General features: G+C 35.2%; 2 protein-coding genes across 7 annotated transcripts in view; one reads left to right on the top strand and one right to left on the bottom strand.

Moving 5' to 3' along the window:
• The first annotated feature begins 6406 nt into the window (after positions 1-6406).
• SVIP (small VCP interacting protein) lies at positions 6407-16166 on the top strand. Its single transcript, XM_033121851.1, has 4 exons — positions 6407-6627; positions 8795-8845; positions 9370-9483; positions 12259-16166. The coding sequence occupies exons 1-4, from the start codon at positions 6574-6576 to the stop codon at positions 12271-12273; spliced, it is 234 nt and encodes a 77-aa protein (XP_032977742.1). The 5' UTR covers positions 6407-6573; the 3' UTR covers positions 12274-16166.
• A 3827-nt stretch (positions 16167-19993) lies between these two features.
• Positions 19994-24627, bottom strand: part of GAS2 (growth arrest specific 2) — a 132604-nt gene continuing 127970 nt past the window's right edge. For all 6 annotated transcript variants that reach the window (XM_033120957.1, XM_033120958.1, XM_033120953.1 and 3 more), the window contains one exon: positions 19994-20958. In XM_033120957.1, the coding sequence (XP_032976848.1) occupies positions 20740-20958 (219 nt within the window). In that variant the 3' untranslated portion in view covers positions 19994-20739. The remainder of the gene's footprint in view (positions 20959-24627) is intronic.

Below are 24627 nucleotides of genomic sequence, written 5' to 3' on the forward strand. Positions count from 1 at the left end.
TTTAATCCATTTTGAATTTATTCTCGTGTATGGTGTAAGGAGGAGGTCCAGCTTCATTTTTTTGCATCTGTCTGTCCAGGTTTCCCAGCACCATTTATTGAATAGACTGTCTTTATCCCACCATAAATTCTTGTTTCCATTGTTGTAGATTAAATGACCATATAAGCATTGATTTATTTCTGGGCTCTCTATTCTGTTCCATTGATCTATGTGTCTGTTTTTATGCCACTACCATGCTGTTCTGATTACTGTCCTTGTAGTATAATTTGATGTCAGGTATCGTTATACCTCCCACTTTGTTCTTATTTCTCAGGATTGTTGAGGCTATCTGGGGTCTTTTATGGTTCCATATAAATTTTAGGATTATATGTTCCATTTCTGTGAAAAATGTCCTTGGTAGTTTGATAGGAATTCTGTTGAATAGGTATATTGCCTTAGGCAGTATGGACATTGAAACGATATTAATTCTTCCTATCCATGAGCATGGTATGTGTTTCCATCTATTTGTATCCTCTTTAATTTCTCTCTTCAGTGTCTTATAATTTTCTGAGTACAGATCTTTTACTTCTTTGGTTAAATTTATTCCTAGGTATTTTATAGTCTTTGAAGGAATTAGGATTGTTATCTTAATTTATCCTACTGATATTTTATTATTGTTAATACAAATACAACTGATTTCTGAATATTAACTTTGTATCCTGTTACTTTACTAAATTCATTTATCAGTTCTAATAGTTTTTTGGTGGAGTCTTTAGGGTTCTCTATATATAGTGTTATGTCATCTGCATATAATGACAGTTTTCCTTATATAAATTTTAATTGAATTTATTTTTCTTTGTATATTTTAATCTCTTCTAGTGGACATAAAGCTGGAGTCTGTATGGAAGAAATCATGTGCCAGAATAAAATACACAGATTTCTAACATCAAGTAGCATTTCCAGATTTGACTTCATTTGAAAAATAAAGGCAACAATCTGCTATTTCATCAAAATAAACACAATGCAACCCTTTCACATCCAAATCACAGTTTCAAGAATTTTATTAAACACTATATCTCACTAACACTTTCTTTTGTTTGCAAATTTGAGAAATACTGCCTTTCAACAAATAAAATGAATATGTATAGGCTTTTGAAAATAATATACTGATGTTTAAATTTTATGATTGGATTTATGACTTATGTAGAGATTTAGAATTATGTTTTAATAATAGGGGAGAACAGATTTTTCTCTGCTGTATATTTAAAATGACTTGTGTTTAAACAAAATATTTAAAATCTTTAAGTAGTCCTAGGAGAGAGTTTTACTATAACTAAAACTCATGTGTTAATATTGCTAATAAGCTATAGTGTAATAAAAATTTTCACTTAAGGTAAAATTTAAATATTGAGTTACAGTTTACTTTTATGTATGATATGGATAATAATCATATGTCTCTGTAAAATGCTTGCTTAATTATATAAGTAATTCTTAACATGCAAAAGGAATTATCACAACTATATTCTAAATTATAGAATTGCCAACTATCAGATTAACACAAACATATTTAGTGGTTGATCCAAAATACAATCTGAAGTGCAGGGGATTCTGCTTCTGGGCATGATAGAAGTACCAAAATTATGCTTCTACAGTAAATAACTAGAAAACAGGACAAAATATTAAAAACAATGGTTTTCAGAAATTAGACAAAAGTCAAAAAGGGCTGTGATCTCTAAGAGAAAAGAAATAGGTGAACCTTATGACTACCCATTTTCTACCTGGAGGAGCATTCCAAATCTTGATGCAGGGAAAAGGATAAGAAGTGGAACACAGCACTTTTCTTGAGCTGAGGGTGGAGTTGAGGAACAGAGCTAAGAATTCAGGAAGTCTGGGTTAGCTTAGCTGGAAGTCGGAGGGCAGAATTCCAGAGTAAGGAACTGCACACAGTAGTTTGTGATCTGCATATGGCTGTCACTGAGTCGTTAAGCTGAATGTTAAGCTACATGTGCACAGAGTATACCTCAACAAGGTCGGATCTGTTTACTCTTTGTTTATCAATGTCCAATGTCTAGTATCCGACCAAAATTATTAGGCATGTCAAGAAGCAGAAAACTGTAACATAATCGGGGAAATCAACGCAATAGAAAGAGACACAGATATGAAAAGAGATGATGTAATTAGAATTAATTTAAACATTATATATGTTAACTATGCTCACAGCAATTTAAAGAAAAAAATGAGAGAAATAAAAGATATTAAAAAGAACTAGAGAGAAATAAAAGATATTAAAAAGAACTAAATAGAACTTTTAGAATTGAAAAAAAACTAAAATTTAAAAATTCACTAAATGAGATTAAAAGTATATTAGATGTAAAAAAAAAAAGTCATGAAATTGAACATACAGCAATAGAAATAATCCAAACTGAGGCAAAAAGAAAAATACTGGAAGAAATTATTAATACCTCACTTATCTCTGTGACAACATCACATGGTCTAACATAAATAATTGGGAATGTCTGAATAGGGGAGGATGGGAGTGAAAAATAATTCCAAAATGCTTCCAAATTTAATGAAAACTAATCCCATGAATCTAAAAAGCTTAATGAACACGAAGCACTATATGGATCAAAATTGATCAAATTACCTCATAATCAGTTTGCTGAAAAATACTGAAAAGGGAAAAAAAAAAAAAAACAGTACGTGGAAGGGGGGACATTAAATACGGAGAAAAAAGCATAAGAAAACCACAAACCTCATTAGAAATTATGTAAGCCCGAATGACATCTTTAAAGAACGGATTTTTAAAAATCTGTCAAATTAAAGTTTTATATGGAGCAAAAATGTTCTTCAAAACTGAAGGCAAAATGCAGATATTTTACAGAAGTGCCAAAAAATACTTATCAATATAACAGACTTGCAGGGAAAAAGTTCTTTAGGCAGGAGAAAAATTTTGTCAGATTCTTAGATCTACACAAAACAATGAAAAGCTCTGGAAATGATACACATACAAGTAAATATAAAATTTTATTCTAAATTTTTATTTCTTTAAAAATTAATTGTTCAATACAATTAATTATTGTGGTTTTCATAACATTGAGGGGCAAATGAATGACAACAAAGGGTGGGAGAGGGTTAATGGAAAGTACAGCTGTCGAAAGTTTATTATATTTTACAGGAAGAGAGATTATTTGAAGGTAGACTTGGATATGTCAAAGACATATTGTAAATACTAGAGAAAACACACCCAAACAGAGATATAACTAATAGGGGAGATAAAATGGAATGTGGAAAATCCTTCCAAATGAAGATAGAAAAAGAAGAAAAGGGGAACAAAGAATGGATTTGAAAATAAAGAAAACAAATGGCAAGATGTAGATTTAATCCCAAATTAATCAATTGCTACATTAAATCTTAATGGTCTAAACACTCCAATTAAAAGGCAGCATCCAGAACTGGGAAGGATTGGAGATTTTATTCCACTTACAAGAAAACAAGTTAGATTGGTAGTTTCATAGATGCTGGCAGAAGACAAAGCTACTGGGTGGAGACAAAGAACTCCATGACTTCTGGCACAGCAGGCAGTATCAAGTGCATGCTTGTATTCCTTTACCTTGACTCTCCAAGCCCGATGAGTGTGTTGCAGAGGTGTGCCCAGGTGGCTACTGTGCACACTGTGGGTTTATGTTACAGCTAAGGAAGCCCCAGTCTTAAAGAAGGCGCTGCTAAGCAAACCTGCCCAACTTTTGCTCTGGAGGGAGGCATTATCTCCACTATACTGGACAGAAAATAAATTTGCTCTAGAGGAGAGACTGTATCTTCCAAGGTTGTGTGCTATACAAACATCCTAATCTAGAGCAAAAAATCTTAAAACCTTTGCTCAGAAAACATACAGAAACATGCGAGATCAATGGAGGATTTTCTTCCAACACGCAGAGATTGTCAAACTGGATTTTTTAAAAATTCAAAACCAACTACAAACTGCTAGAAACACACTTTGTACATAAACATTGATAAGTTTAAAAATAAAATGATGCAGCAATATATACCATGAAAACACAAGTCTTAAAGCTAGAATAGCTATATTAATAACAAATTAGTCTTCAGAATAAACCATATTATTGGGTATATAGATGAATATAATGGTAAAAGCTTCAATTAATCACAAAGACATAATCATAAATAAATGCACCCAATAACAAAATATCAAAAGACATTAAGCAAAACCTGGAAGAATTCAAAGAACAAACACACAAATCCACAATTATAACTGAAATATAAATGTTCCTCTCTTCAAAACTGATGCAACAAGTAGAAAATCAGTACAAATACAGGAGACAGCATTACCAGCCAACAATTCTACTGATATTTATAAAGTACTCTACCCAACATCAACAAAACACATATTCTTTGAAGTGCACACCAGAACACGAAAACAAACCATCTGCTGAGCAATGAGGTAAATCTCAGTTGAATTTCATAGGGTTGAAGTGATACAGAATACTATGTCTTTTGCCAGCAATATAAAATATTCAAACGAAAACAGTCTGATAAAATGGACAAAAGATTTGAACTGACATTTCTAAACAGATATACCAATAATCAGGTAGTACATGAAAGGATGGGAAATGCAAATTAATACCACTAACACATTCATTTGAATTGGTAAAACTGAAAAGATTAATCGTACCAACCGTTGGCTAGGATGAGAAATAACTGGTACTTTCTTACATCGCTGATATGAATGAAATGGCATAAGCACTTTACCTTAAAAAAATTCTTAACAGTTTTCCATACATGTGAAATATGACCCAGTAATTCCACTCTTAGGTGTTCACTAAAGAGAAATAAACTGATTCACACAAAGACTTGTACCCACATATTTATTCAGAGCTTTGTTCACAATAGCCTCAAAACGCAAACAGCCCAATGTCCATGGATAGGTAAATTCATTTTTAAAATGAGGTACACCTATAAAAATTGAATATTATTGAGAAAACATGCACACAACAACATGAATGAATTTTAAAACTTTATGTTGAAGAAAAAACAAAACAAAAAAGAAGTACATATGACCCCATTTATGTGAAACACTATAAAATATAGTCAATCTATACGTACAAAATGCAAATCAGCGTTTTCTTTGGGCACAAATAAATGGAATGATCGTTCGTGTTGATGGTTCAAAAGAATTAATATTGTTAAAATGCTCTCACTATCCAAAGCAATCAACAGATTCAATGTAATTCCTATCAAAATTCCAACGGCATTTTTCACAAAAATAGAAGAATCCTAAATTTGTATGAAACCACAAAATACCCCAAATAGCCAACGCAATCTTGAGAAAAAAAGTACAAAGCTGGAGGCATCACACTTCCTGACTTCAAACTATATTACAAAGTTATAGTAATCAAAAGGCATAAAAATGGTTCTAGCATAAACATAGACACAAAAACCAATGGAACAGAATCAAGAGCCCAGAAATAAAGCCATGCATATAAAGCCCACTACTATTTGACCAGGGAGCCAAGAACATCCAATGGAGAAAGGATAATTCTTCAATAAATGGTGTTGGGAAAACTGGATAGGAACATGCAGAAGAATGACATTGGACTCCAATCTTACAGTTCACAAAAATTAACTTAAAATGGATTAAAGACTTAAACATAAGACCCGAAGCCATATAACAGTGATTTCTGAGGAGTTCACTTGTCATTTTACATCCTACCTTTTTGTAATGTTTGAAGATATTCCAAGAAGAAAAACTAATATAAGAAAAAAAATTTTAAAAAGCAGTTGTGTTGAGATCAGCAATTTCAGCCTTACCCAGAATCTTACTAGAAATGAATCTCAGATTTCACCCTAAACTTATTAAATCATAAACTGCATTTTAACTAAATGCCCAGGTGATTTTTATGCCTATTAAAATTTGAAAAGCATTCAATTAAAATATTTCCGAATAGATCAACCTATATTCCTACCCACGTAGGGATATGTGAATCCAAAACACCAGAAACCAATGGGCATCTCAACTAATGCCACATTCAGGGGGCTAGCTTTTAAAAACAAAGCGAAGGATTTCACCTTCTGCTCTCAACTGGAATAATGCCGATAGTCACTTAGAAGGCAGAAATGGTGCTTAAGTCAATTTGCAATTTCGGCAAGTTCAATTCAACTAAACTTTAATTTCTTGGAGGTCAGAGTCTCATCTCACAAGAGAAGTAACACACTATCCAGAGCTGTGTAACTCATTTATAAATGGCCAGGCACGGGAAGCCACGAAGCAAGTTCTTCCATCCTATTCCTGCCTGCTGCCCGCGGCGTGCCTCTCTCTCCCTGCACCTCCACCCAGTCCCAAGCTCCTGGCACTCGCGGGGCGGGGCCAATGGAGGGGGTGGGGAGTTGCCTCAGGGGACGGGGGCGGGCTACAGGGGTGGGGCGGAGACGCAAGAAGAGGGTGCGTCGCAGCAGTGGGCGGAGCCGAGCCGCTCGGTAGGGGTGGGAACCGGGCGAGCGCGGCCGATCTGGGACGCGGGTGTGACCGCGCTGTTCGCACTTACCCGTCTGGGGCGGGAGGGACGCTCAGCTGCTCTCCCGATGGGGCTGTGTTTTCCCTGTCCCGGGGAGTCCACGCCTCCCTCGCCGGACCCGGTGAGTAAGGCCGCGTTCCCGCGTCTCCGCGTCCGCCGGCCCGCGCCGCGCGCACCTGTTCCCGGGAGGGAGGCCCCGAGCCGCGGGCACCTGAGCGGGAGGTTGGAAGCGGTGGCGCGGGCCTGGGAGCCGGCCGCTGGGTCCCTGGTGGTTAAGACGTGTGGTCGCGCCCCGAAGGACGTTGGGATCCTGCTGGCGGGACCCGGCCGCCGCCTTCCGGTCTCCCCACTTTGGTTACCCAGAATTGTCCGAGGGCGGCCCCGGGGTCTTTCTCGCTTGCATTGACTTGGGCAAAATTTAAAGTTCGTAGGACGCAGGCGTGCGCCGACGGTGCGGTGTAGGGGCCATTCTTGAAGATGCGGTAGATGGCAGTTAGGGTACAGAAAGAAATTCCTCTTTCTGCGTGAAATGAAGTGTTGAAGGTTGTAAGAGACGTGTATTTTCCTGTGTCTGTACCAGGTGTTTAAAGAAGGTGTTCGATAAAGTCCCGGATACTCCTGAGTTTTATTGGATGTTGTATGAATGATTTCCCTTTAGTGTTTTTCTTCTAAGTTCTTCCTTTTTTAAAAAAAGAAAAGGCCTATTTTATGTAGTACAGAGCATACAATTGGTAACGCTGCCATATTCAGCAGATAAAAATACAGCACACCCCGTTAAATTGGAATTTTCAGGTAAACAAGGAATACATTTTCAAAATAGATTGATGTAATATTGGGACATACTTATACTAGAAATTATTCGGTGTTTGGCTGAAATTCAAATTTAGGTGGTTTGTGGCACATTTATACTTTGTAGTTTTCTGTTGTAAACAGTATCTTTACATTAGTAGTCCTTACAGGGACTTGATAGCAGAAAACCTAAATTCCTCTCTCCTCTCCTATCTAGCTAAAAATTCGTTGAAAGTAATTATTTAGGGAAGTACATGAACTCTTCAGCTATATGATTTTAGGTACTAAAAATGACCTGGAAGTTGGTACCAGAAAGTTCATCGTGCTTTTCTTGCTACCGTTGTTTTTAAATGTTGTTAATTTTATCTGGCTGCTGATAAAATCCCCATCTGTCAGCATTTGTTAAGCCCTCCCCCCACCCCCAAAGATAACCACATGGCTCACTACTTGAATGTCACTTGGTCAATGAGGTTTTTCTTGACCACCCTAAATAAAATAGATCCCTCACTATACCACCTACCCATGCTTCCATTTCTTGTCTACCATCTGCTTCTTTATATTTCCCCAAAGCACTTATTACTGTCTGACAGACACATACTTACTTGATTATATTTGACTGGGTGCCCTTATTGGAATTTAAGTTTCATTTGGGTGGAACCATTTGTGTTTTTTCACTATTGTATCCTCAACACCCAGAAAGGTTTCTGAGGTGTGATATGTGTTTAGTAAATACTGTATTTTTGCAATGAATGAATGAATAAATATGTATTGTGATATGGAAAACAAGGGAATTAACAAAGCTCCCAAGAAAATGTTACTCACTGTCTTATATACTTAAAGATTTTATAATTAATACATTATATTATATATAATAAATAATTATATTATATATATAATAAATAATATAATTAATTGATATAAAAAATAATATTCACTGTTTCCCAACATGGAACAGTACCTCATAAATTTCCTACCATCCTTCCTATTCTCTACAATGAGATTCACCCACTTCATTTATGAACCTTTCCTGAAAACACCAACCTACTTCGAACTTCTTTATAACTGGCAGTACCAAACCATGTATTTCCCGCCTTGTATTAATAAATTAGATTTGTTTTATTATTGTCCTGACTTGTTCATAATACCTTTTTAAAAAAAAAAAGAAAATAGATTATTTATAGGTCAACCTGTGTATACATAATGTATATTATATACACATATATAATATATGTCATATAATATATGACATAAAATCTATATTATGTCTTAGCGTGTATTTATTTGAAGGGATATTGATTAATCGCGAGAATGAAATTCAGAAAGTTGATTCTTTCATAAATATTGTACATACGGGCAGTTTTAGTGAGACATTTTGTGTTAGTTACTAAATATTTTTGTAAACTGTTATATTACCTATAAGATATAGATGTGTCTTAATAAATTATCTATGATAATATTTAGTTTTATTTTAAACTATATTTTTTACACATTTTCCTTAGGAAGAGAAAAGAGCAAAGCTTGCAGAGGCTGCAGAGAGAAGACAGAAGGAGGTGAGAATAAATATAAAATTCTGCCTACTTAGATAATTAACTTTGTATTTTATTCTTGAGAGATGTCTATGAAGTATTCTCTAACTAAATGGTATCTGATTATCCTATACATTTGTATTTCAATGTAATCATTTTTTTCAAAATGATCTGTTTCTATAAATTACATTAATGCATTTATATCATTTAATTTATGAAAAGGACTATACAGATATCTTCTGTAATGTGAGATGCCCCTTTAATAACTTTCTTCCTTAGTATAAAATGACCATGCCTTATAAAACACTGAGAGATATGAAGTAGGTTTAGAAGGAAAATGTTTATGGTTGCAAAATACCCAATGAAAAAATGATAATAGGTTTTATGTAAATAATTTATAGAAATAGTTTAATTCTTTTTTACCAAAAAGAGACCAACCCTCCCCCACCTCCAAAGAAAAACCTAAAAAGCAAAAAAAAAAACAAAAAACAAAAACCTTTTAGATACTCATTTTTACTGTTTTGTACCCCTGATAACATCTCTTAAAGGCTGCATCTCGGGGCATTTTGGATGTTCAGTCTGTGGAAGGAAAGAGAAAGAAAAAGGAAAAAATAGAAAAACAAATTGCTACGTCTGGGCCCCCACCAGAAGGTGGACTTAGAGTAAGTATTAAAATGTATATAATATTTAAGCTTACCTGGAATTTTTATTAGGTTGGTGCAAAAGTAATTGTGGTTTAAAAGGTTAAAAATAATTGCAAAAACCGCAGTTACTTTTGCATCAACCTAGTAAAAATTAGCAGTCCATTTAATAATTTCATCTTGAAGTGGATTTTCAGAACAATTTTAATTAATTTAAAAGCATGAGTAATATAGATTGGAAGAAGTATCATTTTATTTGGACATTGTACATTGGAATATGTTTCCTTTCCCAAAATGAAAATAAATTTTCCTGATTATATTAAATGCTATATCTTAATGCTTTATATAATTAATACTAATCTTAACTGTGTAGAAAACTGAAACATTCTGGAAGAGTATAAAGAAAGTGAAAATCACCCAAATTCAGCTGCATTTTAACAGGCATCATTTCTCATCTTCATTTATACATCAATCTTATTAAATTGGATTACTCTATAAATTTGTCTTTATAGCCTACTTTTTTTTTTTTACTGAAAGATTTGATATTTTTGAGCTTTCCATTGTCACTCGTTATCATAGTTATGTAAATGTTAATTTGGGTATACAGGGGTGAGTGTGACACATGCGCCTCCCAATGTAGCAATTGCAGCTCTTGACGCTGGAAATAGAGTGGTGGACAAATTAAATAAGGTCCTTGAACTCAGGGATCTTGACAGTCTAATGGGACTATAAACGTTTTATTTTACGTGTTAAACTCAGGAAAATAATGGTTCAGATACTAAGGATTTATTCTTTGGTCCATTTTTAAAGGAAATGACATTTCTCAAGTAAGTATATTTGAATTTCAGTCAGTTATACTCAGCTTGTCAATGGTTTATGAGCACTTGTTTAGCCGATGCACTGTCTTCTCAGTTCAGTTTGACGTTTGCTCTCATAGCTGTACTATAAATACATACATGTATACATATTCCTAATTTGTAGGGCAGGCAGTTGAGGAACATCCTGAGCAGAGGTAATGCTCAGGAATATCACATAGAGATAAGATTTATCTGTGTATATATTACGTCTGGTCCCCTCACAAGTACTCAAAATGAAAAACATCCCAAAGTTAAATTTAGTACCTTTCTTTCTTTGTATACTATTCTTACAGGAAATCTTCCTGGCTCCCTTAATAAAAATAACCCTCAAGGCCATCAAGCTGGACAGTATGGGGGGATGTTCCCAATAAGACTGGCTCACTTTCATAAACCACTGCTGTTACCATTGTGTCATTTTCCCTCTGAATAGTCTCAATCACTTCTACCACTCCAACACACTGGCTGTAAGGGACACGCTGCTTTCCCCTTGACCACCTGCATGGCTCATCAAGAGCATACAGTTAAGTTCAAAATAAAATGTTGGCATCTCAGGGAAAACAGAAGGGGAAATAAAAGGCAGAGGATAACTTTAATTCTCAACCCCCTGGCCTAGGATTCTTTAAGGGCTGTTGTCAGGCCTGTTCTACAGGCTGGCCGGGCATGGCCTATAGTGCAGCTGGGTTATTCCTGCTATAACCAGACTCCATAGTATGAGAAAATCATGTCTTTTCCCAGTCTTGGTGCCCTCTACATATTCCTCTCCTGACTACCTCTGCCTCTTCTCAGGATAATTAGCATTGGTATTACTGTCTTCTGAAAAGGCAGCTTTATCTTAAGTCAAGGTGATGATGGCATCAGGATGCAAACTAACATTAGTATAGGATAAACTGGTACAACAGAGTAATGGGAGACCTCTCTGGTGCACTAACTGTCAGCCCTGGCTGCACATTAGAGTTTCAAGGAGCTTTCAGAGAAGGCTGAACCTTGGGCCTTAGCTCATACAGTTGGAATCTCTGAGAGTAGGACATAGCCAGTGGTACCTTTTATGCTCCCCAAGGTAATCTAATGTCAAATCAGATTGAGAATCACTGCTCTAGTGTTTTTAACACTGGTCATAAGAGATATATTGTGGAAAATAGAGTCCCATGGTAAAAAATAAAAATTAAATCCTGAATATTGTATACCACATCCCTTTCTGAGAGATTAAAAAGGACACAATGTTCAAGTCTCTAAGAAGTTTTACAATAAACAAGTTTACTTAGACTAAACCTTATTTTTTAAAACTTTATTTAAATACAGATATTTATATTTATGTGTATATATCATATATATGACATATATCTATATTTAAATAGATATTTATAAATAAAGTAATATATTACTTTATAAATAAAATAATATTATTTGGGATATTCCTTGGATGTACTTGAAAACACTACTCAATAGACTGAAAATATCTCTGTCCTATCCCAGTGGCTCTTTCAGAACTTACTGCAGTTTTAATAGACTTGATTAAACAGAACAACAAATGGATTAGTTTCTCAACTCAAGCAAGGAAAAGACTTCCAAACCATTATTTAATAATTTCTGCTATTTCTTGACTTCCTGCCTCAAATAAGAATTCCTTGATTTTCACTTTGTAATTTTGTTGTTTTTGTTTGGTGGTGGTTTGTTTTCCTATAGTGATTATTGAATATTTTGGATTCAGCTATCCATTAATCTGACCAGATATTTTGTTTCACTTTGTATTTTTAAACCATCATATATCTTTACTTCAAACTCGTACTGTAATGTAAAATTTTACTAATCGCTGCTATTCACAAAAATCAGTTTTGTTTTGCATATCCCACATTCCTGTCTTTGCTTGTTTGTTCATTTGGAATATTGTTATGTAAGTTTAAAGAACATTTACTTTTCTATGTATATTTTTATTTCCTAGTGGACAGTTTCATAAAGGATCATATGAGTGAGAGTCTACTGCCAATAACTAATATCTGCAATCAAGGGGACGTGCTCGATTTTTCTTCTTTTTCAATAAATGAAGATTCAGACTGTAATTTTAGTGTCCTTAAATGCAGTGCTTTTTCAGTATTGAAATACTGAAAATGCTTTTGATTTTCAGATTTTAAAAAAATGGTCAGAACTTTCATTAAATATTTATTTTCCTACATTTGCTTATCTGCAGGTAGTAGGTAATTTGCCACTTTGAGTAGTTAAAACACGCACCTAAGTAGTGAATATATATACATTGCATGTAAGGTTTCTGCATGCAGCTCAAATATTGAAATTTGCAATATAATTTTCCCTCCTTTCTAAAGTGATCTAGCTATTTATAGTTGTGCTGCTTAGCCTTTATCTCCTTTTATTTCATTAGGTATGAAGACCTTTGCTTAAACTTACGGACTTAGTGCCTTTAAACTGACCATCAGGGAAATTCTTGAAAAATCTTTTGAAGGGCTTGTATGAATGATCACTGTACATTTTTATAACATACTAAGTAATGAGTATTTGTAGAAAATACTGAATTTCTCCTAATTTATTTTCTATTTATGTTGCTTATAAATTTACATACTGTGTTTTTACATTACAATAATTTGTGTTGTTTTTTTTTTTTGCTTGTTTGCTGAATTTAAAATTATGTATTAGTGGTACCATCAGAGGGCAGTGGTGTGCTGTTATATAATGTCAGATTCAGCTCTGTGAAGATCTTTGTAGTAATTAAATGAGTTAAACTAAGAATCTGAGTGGGTTATACTGAGTGGTAATATATTTATCCAAATTTCATATTTATTCTTTTGTATTTATTAAGAAATGGTCATAGGATTTATACAGATGTGAAATTGCCAAGGCAAGTATGTAGGTACTGTATTTAAAAAGAACTACTTTAAACATAGAAATATTGCTAAGGTAATTCTGTATGTTGCATAGTCAGATTTTGTAGATTTTTGTTTGTTACTAACATGAGTTTTATATAGCATTTTTGTTTTTTGAATTTTTCTTTTTAACATATAATAAGCTAAAATAGAAGAATTGCTATATTTTTTAATTAGCTGGTATTATTCCTAACTCTCTTGGATGGCAAGGCTATCATCTGAACCCTCAGTTAGAATTTGCAGATACTAAGTGCCAACAAGGACTAAGTTAAATAGACCAGCTCAATGATGTACAGAAAGGAAACTGAGCCACTATCTCAGTCATCCATCCCACAATATTTGTATTATATTGTAATATATCGTACATGTTAATTTTAAAGAGTTAGCACTACAGTACAGGTCTCTTGACTTTTCATTGGAAAAATTACCTTTTCTTTTATGGCATAAAATATTCTATGATATCCACACAAAACATACAGGTAGGCTCAATTTTCTTCATCCTTTAGAGGATTAGTGGTATTTTGTTCATAAAGAATAGTGAAATTATTGAGTTGCATTTTAGAAATGAAGTTTTGATTTTATGAACATGATTATTTTTTCCACGGCAGAAAGGAAAAAGAATCATTGACAGCTGAATGGATATGGAAGCAGAGCATATCATCCTTGATTTGCACAGATCCTTCCTTCTGTTTTAATACAGAAAGAACAATTTTATCTGTACTACATCTTAAAGAATTACACTTGGGTTAGTGTAAACAAGAGGTTTCCATCTAGAGGATAATGCCCTATTCTAATAGCAGTTTATATCCAAATACTGTGCTTATTTACTGTTGAACCATGGTTATGCTGCTATATTGCTTTCTGGGAACAGTACGACGTGCTGCTTCAGCCAGCTGTGACCTACTTCCATGGGTGTGATCCGCTTTCCCCAAAACCACATGGGTATGCATGGGCTTAGGGGTGATACTTAAATGTTAGGAATAATGTTAGAAAGGGGAAGGGAAGTGGGAGGCTACATGCCTAATAGGAAACCAGTAAATGACTACTTAAAAAAAAAAATTCATACACATATGCAGATATATCCAGGTAAATCCTTCATACAGTTATGAATCAATTCCTGATGAAATCCTTAACTTGGAGCCAATTTACCATAATTCAACATTTTAAAAGGAAAACGCAATAATGCTTATGTCAAACAAACCCTCCAACCAAATTACTAAAATATAGAGGAAACAGTAAAATGCATACACTACCATGTTAAGATGTAAAATGCTTAAATCACTGTTTTTTATTTCTAATCATCAAACTATATGGTAAGTGACAAAAAGATACATGATTACGTAGCCTGTTTGTTAACATACTGCAATTTATATATGATACTGTCATTCCACTGTATTGTGTTTGGAATGTAATTAATAGTTTTCCCACACATGCTTTTGTTACAAATTTTGTATTGCCTTACAAGCATATAAATGTACATTTTTCCTATATAAAAACTGACTTTGGATGTGTCTGTTTAACAAACTTTTTACTTCACTACATCTTAAATAATTAGAAGTTGGGTTGGTTAGGGAAACCTCAGCAACGCTTTCAGTTCTTTGGGATTAATGAGAACAACAGCTAAAGGTGGTTTGGTGTGTTCATACAATCCCTGAATTTATAGGTTGGCATGTTTCTTTTCCAATACTGTGAAGGAGAAATGATATTATTAGTGTCCTGTCTTCTTACAGAAACAATACTATCATAAAGGTTATAGCTATCATCCTAGGTACCCCCGGAGAATTGACATAAACCTTGAATTTTCCTTTTTTCCTCCAACAGTTCAACTGGTTTATTTTCTGATGAGAATTATGCTATGCCCTTAGAAAAAAAAGTGACTCTTGTCAGTTTTAGATTTGAATAATGACTTCTGCATAAATAGATGAGAGGTCAGTAGACATGCATGCCTCTCCTGAGTTTTAAGGTGTATTCCTTTAACATCTCTCAGCAAGCATCTCAAATTCCTATGTCTACTACATGTGCTAGAAATTGATTGAAATGTGGTACCATGGCTGTTTTGATTTTCTCAAAAGCCACTGACACAAGGTATTTGTGCATAAAGCAGACTTTTAAAAAATTCTAATTTGACACAGAGGAGTTTGTGTCCAAAGAACTCAAACACTTAAAATTTCTCATATGACATCGCGTTTTATTGTCCTGTTCTCTCTTTTCTAGGTATGCTTCATCTTGCAAATATTATCTAAATATTATCATTGTGTCTAAGAACTGAATATGCATAAATCACTTGACCTGGATATACTTTTATTATACCCAGAACCACATTGTCTATTTTTTATAGCACCATACTAGACTTACGAGGATTTTCAAGTTAAATGTCATCCAGTCATAAAAACAGGCTTGAGCCATCTTTTGCAAGTACTTCAAACTTATCTCACATGCAATTAATTAGTTTTGCTCAGAAACCAGCTCTCTCTAGGCTATTTCTTTGAAATCTATTTCATCACATAAGTCACAACTCCAAGAGTTATCAGAAACTCTTCATTCTGCCTAATGCCTAAGTTGCCCTTTTTTTCATTCTACATTTCTTTCATTCAAAGCTTTTTAAAGAAGTACCAAGTATCTCATGTAGAAAATTCTTAAGTAGCTATACAAAAATTTGTAGAACTAATAAATGAGTTTAGCAAGTTTGCAGAATACCCAATCAATGAGTCAATTCTGTTTCTAAGTGAAAGCAATAAACAATCTGGAAATTAAGACGATTCCAATGATAGTATCATCAAATAGAAAACAATACTTAGAAAAAAGCAAAAGAAGTAAAAGATCTGAACTAAAAACTATAAAACATTGCTGAAATTAGGGAAACAAATAGAAATGGTGAGCCATTGCATGTTCATGAATTGGGAGACTCAATATTCTCAAGATGGCAGTCTCAACTGATCCATAAATTTAATGCAAAATCCCAGCAAGCTTTTTCAGAGAAATAAGATGATCCTAAAATTTATATGGAACTGCAAGATTTATAATAGCCAAAACAATTTTGCAAACAGAACATAGTAATTTTCACTAAGGAGTCAATGAGAAGAACCATCTACATTTGGTCTATTATTCCATATCCCTACTTCATTGCCATTGGGCTACCAGCTAGACCCCAAAGTAAATTTCCATCATGTTCTTACACTTAAATAACCATCATAGATGTGGTATAGGCAGAAATAATGCCACTCTCCCTAAAAGATGTTCACATCCCTGGAACCTGGGAATAGGTTCCATTACGTGGAAAAAGATATTTTGTAGATATGATTCAGTTAATGATCTTAAAATGGGGAGATTATCTAGGTGGACCAAATCTAATCATATGGATCCTTAAAAGGAGAGAACTTTTCCAACCTGTGGTTAAAGAAATGTAAAGAAATGAGATACTCTATAGCTGGCTTTGAAGACAGAAGGAGGATGTGAGCCAAGGAAATCAGACAGCTTCTAGAAGGTGAAAAAGGCAAAGAAACAGATTCTCTCCTAGATTCCTCAGAAAGGAACACAGTCCTGCTGACATCTTGCTGTTAGCCCAGTGAGACCATCTCAAACGTAGGAGCTACAGCACTATAACATAATAAATGTGTGTTGTTTAAGCCACTGACTTGCTGGTAATTTGTTACATCAGAATAGAAAACTAATAAAATAGATGAAATGATTAGTATTATTTTTGTTAGCCTAGACATTTTTAAAACTAAATTAAAGAAAATAATTTTAATTACTAAAATCAGGTGATATGATACTATATAGAGAGAACCCTAAAGAATGCCCCAAAACTGTTAGAACTGACACATGAATTCAGTGAAGTATCAGGATACAAAATTAATAGAAGTTAATTGCATTTTTATACACTAATAACGAACTATCAGAAAGAGAAATTAAGAAAACAATCCCACTTGCAATTGCATCAAAAAATACCTAGGAATAAATTTAACAAAGGAGGTAAAAACACCTGTACTTGGAAAATTATAAGACGTTGAAGAAAGAAATTTAAGAAGACAAAAATAAATGGAAGCATATACTATGCTCATGGATAGGAAGAATTAACATTGCTAAAATGCCCATACTACCCAAAGCAATCTGCAGATTTAATGTAATCCCAATCAAAATACCAATGGCATTTTTCACAGAACTAAAACAAACAATCCTAAAATTTATATGGAACCAGTTACAAAAGACCTCGAATACCCACAGCAATCTTGAGAAAGAAGAACAAAGTTGGAAGCATCACGTTACCTGATATCAAACTATACAACATAAAAGGCAGCACGGTACTGATATAAAAACAGACACTTAGATCAATGGAATAGAATAGAGAGCCTAGAAATAAACCCATGCCTATATAGTCATTTAATCTATGATAAAGGAGGCAAGAATATATAATGAGGGTAAAGACAGTCTATTCAATAAATGGTGTTGGGAAAACTATTGATACATGTCAAAAGAAGTAAACTAAACCACTTTGTAACACTGTATACAAGAATAAACTCAAAATGGATTTAAAGACTTAAATGCAAGACTCAAAACCATAAAACTAGAAGAAAACAGGCAGTAAACACTCTCTAATATTTTTTTGGATATGACTCTTCAAGCAAGGGAAACAAACAAAACAAATGGGACTACATCAAACAAAAGATTTTGCACAGCAAAGGAAACCAACAAAACGAAGACAACATACTGAATGGGAGAAGATATTTGCCAGTGACATATCAGATAAAGGGTTAATACCCAAAATATATAAGGAACTCATACAACTTAACACCAAAAAGACAAAAAATCCGATTAAAAAATGGGCAGAGGAACTGAATAGACATTTCTCTGAAGAGGGTATACATGGCCAACAGACACGTGAAAAGATGTTCAGTGTCACTAATCATCAGAGAAATGCAAATTAAAATCACAATATCACCTCATACCTGTTAGAATGGCTATTATCAATTAATCAACAAACAATAAATGTTGGTGAGGATGTGGAGAAAAATTTCCCTTTTCTCCCACTGTTGGTAGGATTACAGATTGGTGCAGCCACCTTGGAAAGTAGTATGGAGGCTCCTCAAAAACTTAAAAGCACTACCATATGACCCATCAATCCCACTTCTGGGTATTTATCTGAAGAATTTCAAAACACTAATTCTAAAAGACGTATGCATCCCTATGTTTATCGCACCCTTATTTACAATAGCCAAGCTATGGAAGCAACCTAAGTGTCCATCGATAGACGATTGAATAAAGAAGTGGTACAAATATACAATGGAATATTACTTGGCCATAAAAAAGAATGAAATCTTACCATTTGCAACAGCATGAATGGACCTAGCAGGTATTATGCTAAGTGAAATAAGTCAGAGAAAGACAAATACCATATGATACCACTTATATGTGAAATCTAAAAAACAAAAATGATCAAACAAAGCAGAAACAAACTCATAGATACAGAGAACAAACTGATGTTTGCCAGATGGGAGGAAGCTTGAGGGGCTGGGTGAAAAAGGTGAAAGGAATAAGAAGGACAAATTGACAGTTACAAAATAATCACAGGGATGTAAAATACAGCATGGGGAATATAGTCAATAATATTGTAATAACTATGGTGTCAAGTGATTGCTAATCAGGGTATCACTGTGTAAGTTATATGAATGTTTAAATATGGCTGGACACCTGAATCTAATATAATACTGAATGTCAACAATAATTGGGAAAAAAGTAAAGATATAAATGTTTCCAGAGAAAATTTAATAAGCACAGGAGAAAGTTTTGAGGAAATATTGCTGATCATATACAGAGAAATAGTGTTAATATTGGTAACATGAAAATCAAATCGCTCAATATCTACATTTTAGGATATTACAATTATTCATTGTTCCAAGGTGATTTTATTTCCTGCAAAACTTTTTTTCCCCAAAAATGACTATCACCACTTCGAGCACCACCAAATTACACTGTTGTTTAAACACTTCCCAAGTAACAGATTGCAAATGCTTTGACTAAATTAGTCATGTGACAAATTGAGATACCTACTCCCTGATATTTTGGAGCAAGAAAGTGAATGTTGTTGTTGAAGAATGAGGAAATGACAAATTAACTCTGCCTATACTTTTTAAACTCAAGGTAGCACTTAAGGGATAGGGACTTCCTATGATAAAGGAAGGGACTACCTATGATAAAATCTACACTCTCTACTTAGGAGAACACACACTGCCACCACACAGCTGCCCAAAGTAAAGAAGTACGAGGTAACCATAATTTGACTCTTCCTATAATTCTCAGGGAAAGATGCCATTTGAAGATTATTATCTGTATTTCAGAATGAAACATTGATACAGAGACAGGTAAAAATTTTTTTAATTTGTCTTTTTAATTCTTGAATCAGTGAGGACAATATTTTGCTGTTTATTGGTACAAAACAGCTTTGTCCTAGGTATACAAGGGTATACATAAGTCTGTAACATTATTAGCTACAGTGAATTTACTTTACTAGACAGCATAGCAAAGTAGGATTAACTAAAGGTATATTTTAAGAAGAAAATGCTTTAAAATAACATGAAGTCAATGAACATTTGACTGTACAATTTACTCTGTCAAAATACTGGGGGTGCCAAAAAATGTACACATTTAAGAGATGTTATCTATGTATTACTTTTCGAGATTGCATTGAATTGCGGTAGCAATGTGTAGCATGACGTTCGCTCAAGAGATGAATGCCAGCGCCATTCATTGTATTACAAATTTAATATAGTTTTATTCCTTTCTTAAAATGTGTATGCCTTTTTATGGCACCCTCTGTATAAATGTAAGTCAGCTTATGTGTGTGAATTACACTAAATCATTCTCAACACAGCCATGGTTTTAGGAAGGTGTAGAACAATTCATAAGCGATACCTTAAGGGGTGTGCTGAAAACCTCCAAAAGTACCCCAGATATTTGGTCATAGATAAGGGATAACTTTCTAAGGCATCTTGCAAGTGAATGTAAACTTTTCTGAAGTGGTCTTTCTAGGAAAGTATTACTGTTGTGAATTCTCTGTACTTATTTATAGTGCTGTTGGATATTTTTAGTAGCACATTGTTACACTAATTGTCATTTTTTAAAAATTAGCTTAAAAATCGTGCCGTTATAAAATGTCTGGGGTGCTTTCACTCTGTAGACATAAAGCAGGCACTTTCTGTTTTCTTATCTGTAAATGCTAAATATGTTCTTCTAATAACAGTTTTTATCTCTAGCTAGAATTGTATTTCTAACATACTAACTGTGTTCTAAATCCTATGTTCACATATTGAAAAGTAATAATTGGCCTAGTTGTCTAATTGAAATCTGAGTTTAGAATTTCTTTTCATTGGTCATTTTCTACAGAAGCATTACAATAAATAGTGCTACTCTTTGCACATTTTTCAATATGATGACATTTTTCTGTCACACCTTTTTCCAAAGTAATTTTCAAAGCATGTGAACTAAACTGACTACACTGAAGAGGTGGATACAGGCCATTATGAGAGTCCCCTTGCAGTAACCAACTAGTTTCATTTAATCTCCTTCTTAGCCTTGTAATTGGCAGAGACCACCAGGTAATTATCCGGATTCATGTCCTTAAGGGTTGGAGATTTGCTCTGGATGGGGGACGTTTTGCCATCCACACGGGAAATCTGCAGCATCCGGCAGGGGTCGTGTTTCAACAAATACCCTGCGAAAGTTTCCCATCCTCCTCCCACACGGACCATGACATGTTTGTTGTGCAGCATCTGAAATGAGAGGAGAGCAAAAGTGTTCAATTTTGAAAATTCTTTCAGTAGCTCACATTGACTTGCAGTTCTAGTCTCGTTACCCATTTTGTGTCTTGTTTTTCACACCCTGTTGTTTTTCTACTTGGTGCACAGTGTCTGAGTTAGCATACAGTTTATGAAAGAAGCTTTGTTTTTTTCCATGCCAGTGGATCACAGGTACACATCCCAGAATCTAGCTTTGCCCTGCTAGGTGAATCAGAGCCTATGTCCAATCCCTGGCTTGGTTCGATGTGTCAGGAGACTTCTCTCTGACGCCTGGTAGTCCATGCCAGACTCACCTCTGCTCTCATTTCCTGCTTACTGTCTCGTGTCAGTGCTTTGTTCTCCCCACCAGGTTATTCCACTCTGAACCAGGACTTAGGAGACCATAGAAATGCCTGCTATTGTATATAATGCTAATAATCTCACAAATCCTTGATACAAACTAGAATTGAAAATGCACTCAGAAAACATGAAGTCTTCCAAAGCAAGATGTTATTAAAAGGCCATTTTTTGTTTTCCTTTACTCTTATTCTTCATAATTACTTTAGAATACACCTTTTTAAGAAAACTTACCTTTAGGCCGATAAGTCATTTTAGGGCTCTAGGTTAACAAAGGGTACAGATTGAAAAGACGAAGAATATATGGTTCTTCCTATCTAGTAAAAACAAGTCAGAGTTGTGGAGGTTTGTGTGGAGAGCCCCGGGATTTGATGTTGGCTCCTTTCAAACATCAGAAAATGTAAGATTAAGGCAGAATGTTGCCCCATCACCGAAGACCCCACTGACATTCTCACCTGCCCACAATAGTATGAAGACATACTGGCAATGTAATCTTCGGAAGGGGATTTCGGAAGTTGTTTTCATTGCAGAGTCTATAAAATATATTTTAATTCTTCTCACTCTGTGTCAGCTTGAGATCTGGATATTTTTGACTCCCATCGAGTAGAGGATGACTTGTGCTGTAACTGCCTTCCTTTACTTGTTGAGAATCTGATGAAACTTTTGGAATCTCTGTATGCCTGTATCCACAACATCTTGTATGTGTGATTAGGGGTTTCACAGACTCCCAGAAATCCATCCATAGACTCAACGCTAAGAGATCCCAAATCACGTAGTTGACACAAAACAGTTTTCAAAATCAAATATTGTGCAAAGTACTACAAGTGTGGCAAATACCAATAATTAAAACTATTAGATTCATGAGAATTTTATGTAACTACTGGTTATTCTCATTTAAAGTACTAGAATTTTAAAACAGAAAAGTCCTTAGGAAACACCTTCTAGCTAGAAGACTTTAAACTTATTTTAGCATCAGAATCTACCCATTAAGCAAAATCTCAATGGGAACCCATAAATAAAAGCAGTGAGGATTTAGCTTGACTCCCCCCAGTCTTGTCAGTGGCACCATATTTTTGTTTTTTTAGATGAAGAATGGAGGCCCAGGTGTTTCATGTGATTTGCCACAAATAGGACCTAGATTTTGACTCGCAGTCTAGTGCTTTTCCCACAGCGGTGCAGTTCCTCCTCATAAAATCCATCAGGGCTTTTATCATTTCACTGGCTGAGTCCCACAAGTTCCTGTGTGGGTATCTACTTCCTGCTTCTAAAACTTGGAGTTACTGAACAAAGGCCAGTGTCCAATATTACTTTGACCCTTCCTCCCACTGTTCTAGGGAATGCTTTTGTCTGTTGTTGACGTTCTGGCACCTCTTAGCCCTGCAAGTGACATTTTAAGAATTGTTTCCAAATGTCATCGTCATCGGTATGAATGCCTCTGGCAGAATGACGACTTCACTTGACTGGGAGGCTATTTCAACCAGAAAAAAAAACACCAGTCAGAAAAGTTTTTAAACAATTAGTTATCCCTGGAAACCAGTGAAAGAAATGTTTTTCCACCTGGAGTATACAATTGTGTAAGTATAAACTCTGCTTGCAGATTCTTGAATGAATCCATAGCACCATGAGTCCAACATGAAACAGAGTCATATTGAATATGCATAACACAGGAATTAAAGTTCTGCCTACCTCCTCTTCCATAACCTTCCTATAGTTAACCAGCAACCTGTTTGCTAAGAAAGCCAGCGGACAAACTGAGCAACAGCTTCAAGCGTGTGATTAAGGTATTAGGACCATTGGAATTTACAGCTCTGACTATAGAGACGTAAATTCCATGCCTTTCCTTGGTAGGTGCTCAGTCTCAAGAAAAAAAATTAACACCTACCTTCATTTCCATAAACGAAACCCCTACTGTTTAACTTAAAAGCAAATCAACCTGCTATAAACCAAGTTACTCTCAAATCTTCCCTCTCTCCCCTCCCCAGTGTTTGCCCTACAAAAACCCAATCTTGAATCAACTATATAATCTTCCTTCTAAACAAGGGCAGACCTGCTCTGCTCTGCTGGAAGAACTCTTTCCATCCCCAGGATTAGTGACATTAGGCCAACTGCAGTTACTCGATCCATTGTGTTTAATTAGCTCCATTTCGTATTCCTCTCTTATTCTCAATCACACGACCCGTCTCCAACCTCGTCAGTCTACAGACTTCACCTTTCTCAGGCCTGGCTCCCTGTCTTGGCACCTCCACTGTCTATTTTAATTCATTCTACATTTACCCTTTTCCCCACATTTCTCATCACAAAAAGAAGTCTTTCTGTCTAAGGTCAGTTCCTCCATTCCCTAATTCCCATTATCACTCCTGCAAAACCTTGCTGCATCGAACATCCCATCTCTCTTCTCTCTCTCCAATTTATTGTACAGTGGTCTGTCACCTTCAGGAAATAAGCATGCCCAAGCCTCTCCCACTCTTGTGCAAAGCAAAACTCTTTTCCTTCCATCCCAGTCTACTCTGTTCTCATACCTTGCCCTTCCATCTGAGATTCCCGATAGTGAAGTTTGCATTCAGTGTCTTCCCTTCTAACTTCCTATTCACTGTCTGACCCGCAGTAGGCTTTGCTTCTTCCCTCATCTCTTAATTGACTGCCTGGGTCAAGAGAACCAGATGGCTTCTAGAATTATCAAGTCCAACGGATGGTCTTTAATCCTCACCATTTTTGATCACTCAGGTAAGCGATGTGATAGTATTGACCATTTCTTCCTTGGCACTCCCTACTCCAGTATTCTCTTGAGACATGACTCTGTTCTAGATCTCCTGCGACCTGACTGTTCTTGCTCTGACTCCTTCAGAAGTTCTGTTTCTTCTACCTATTTTTAAGTTCTGCTGTTCTAAAGGATCCTGACGGACTCTCTCCTTTCTCTTACTGATTTTTCCATTCTAAGCACTTTCTATGTGAAACCTCATGGTTTTCACTACCACCTACTTTTGTTTCCCAAATTGTAACTCGAGCCCTGGCCTCTTCCTCAAGCTTCCAAATGCAAAGACGTCCCAGTCTGTTACTTTCCACTGGAAGGCCCCATGAGCCTTTCCTAATAAGGTCAGTGGGTTACAGCAGCTGTAACCAGAAACATTCATTTTCCCTAAATGTTTCTCAGGGTCTTTGTTACCATTTCTGCCATTTCATTCAGTGCTTCATCTTTTCTCTGGGCTACTGTAAAGGTCCCATTGCCTCTAGCCTTGGCTTCTCTGATCCATTTAGGAAACGACTACCAAAAGGAATTCTTAAAATGTAAGTTTGTCTCCTGACTAA

This window comes from Rhinolophus ferrumequinum, chromosome 11 (assembly GCF_004115265.2).
Source record: "Rhinolophus ferrumequinum isolate MPI-CBG mRhiFer1 chromosome 11, mRhiFer1_v1.p, whole genome shotgun sequence".
NCBI classification, from domain to species: Eukaryota; Metazoa; Chordata; class Mammalia; order Chiroptera; family Rhinolophidae; genus Rhinolophus; species Rhinolophus ferrumequinum.

Coding starts and splice junctions, on each gene's coding strand:
- SVIP (XM_033121851.1), top strand. CDS start 6,574: ATGGGGCTGTGTTTTCCCTGTCCCGGGGAGTCCACGCCTCCCTCGCCG. Junction 6,628..8,794: donor CGCCTCCCTCGCCGGACCCG/GTGAGTAAGGCC, acceptor CATTTTCCTTAG/GAAGAGAAAAGAGCAAAGCT. Junction 8,846..9,369: donor CAGAGAGAAGACAGAAGGAG/GTGAGAATAAAT, acceptor CATCTCTTAAAG/GCTGCATCTCGGGGCATTTT.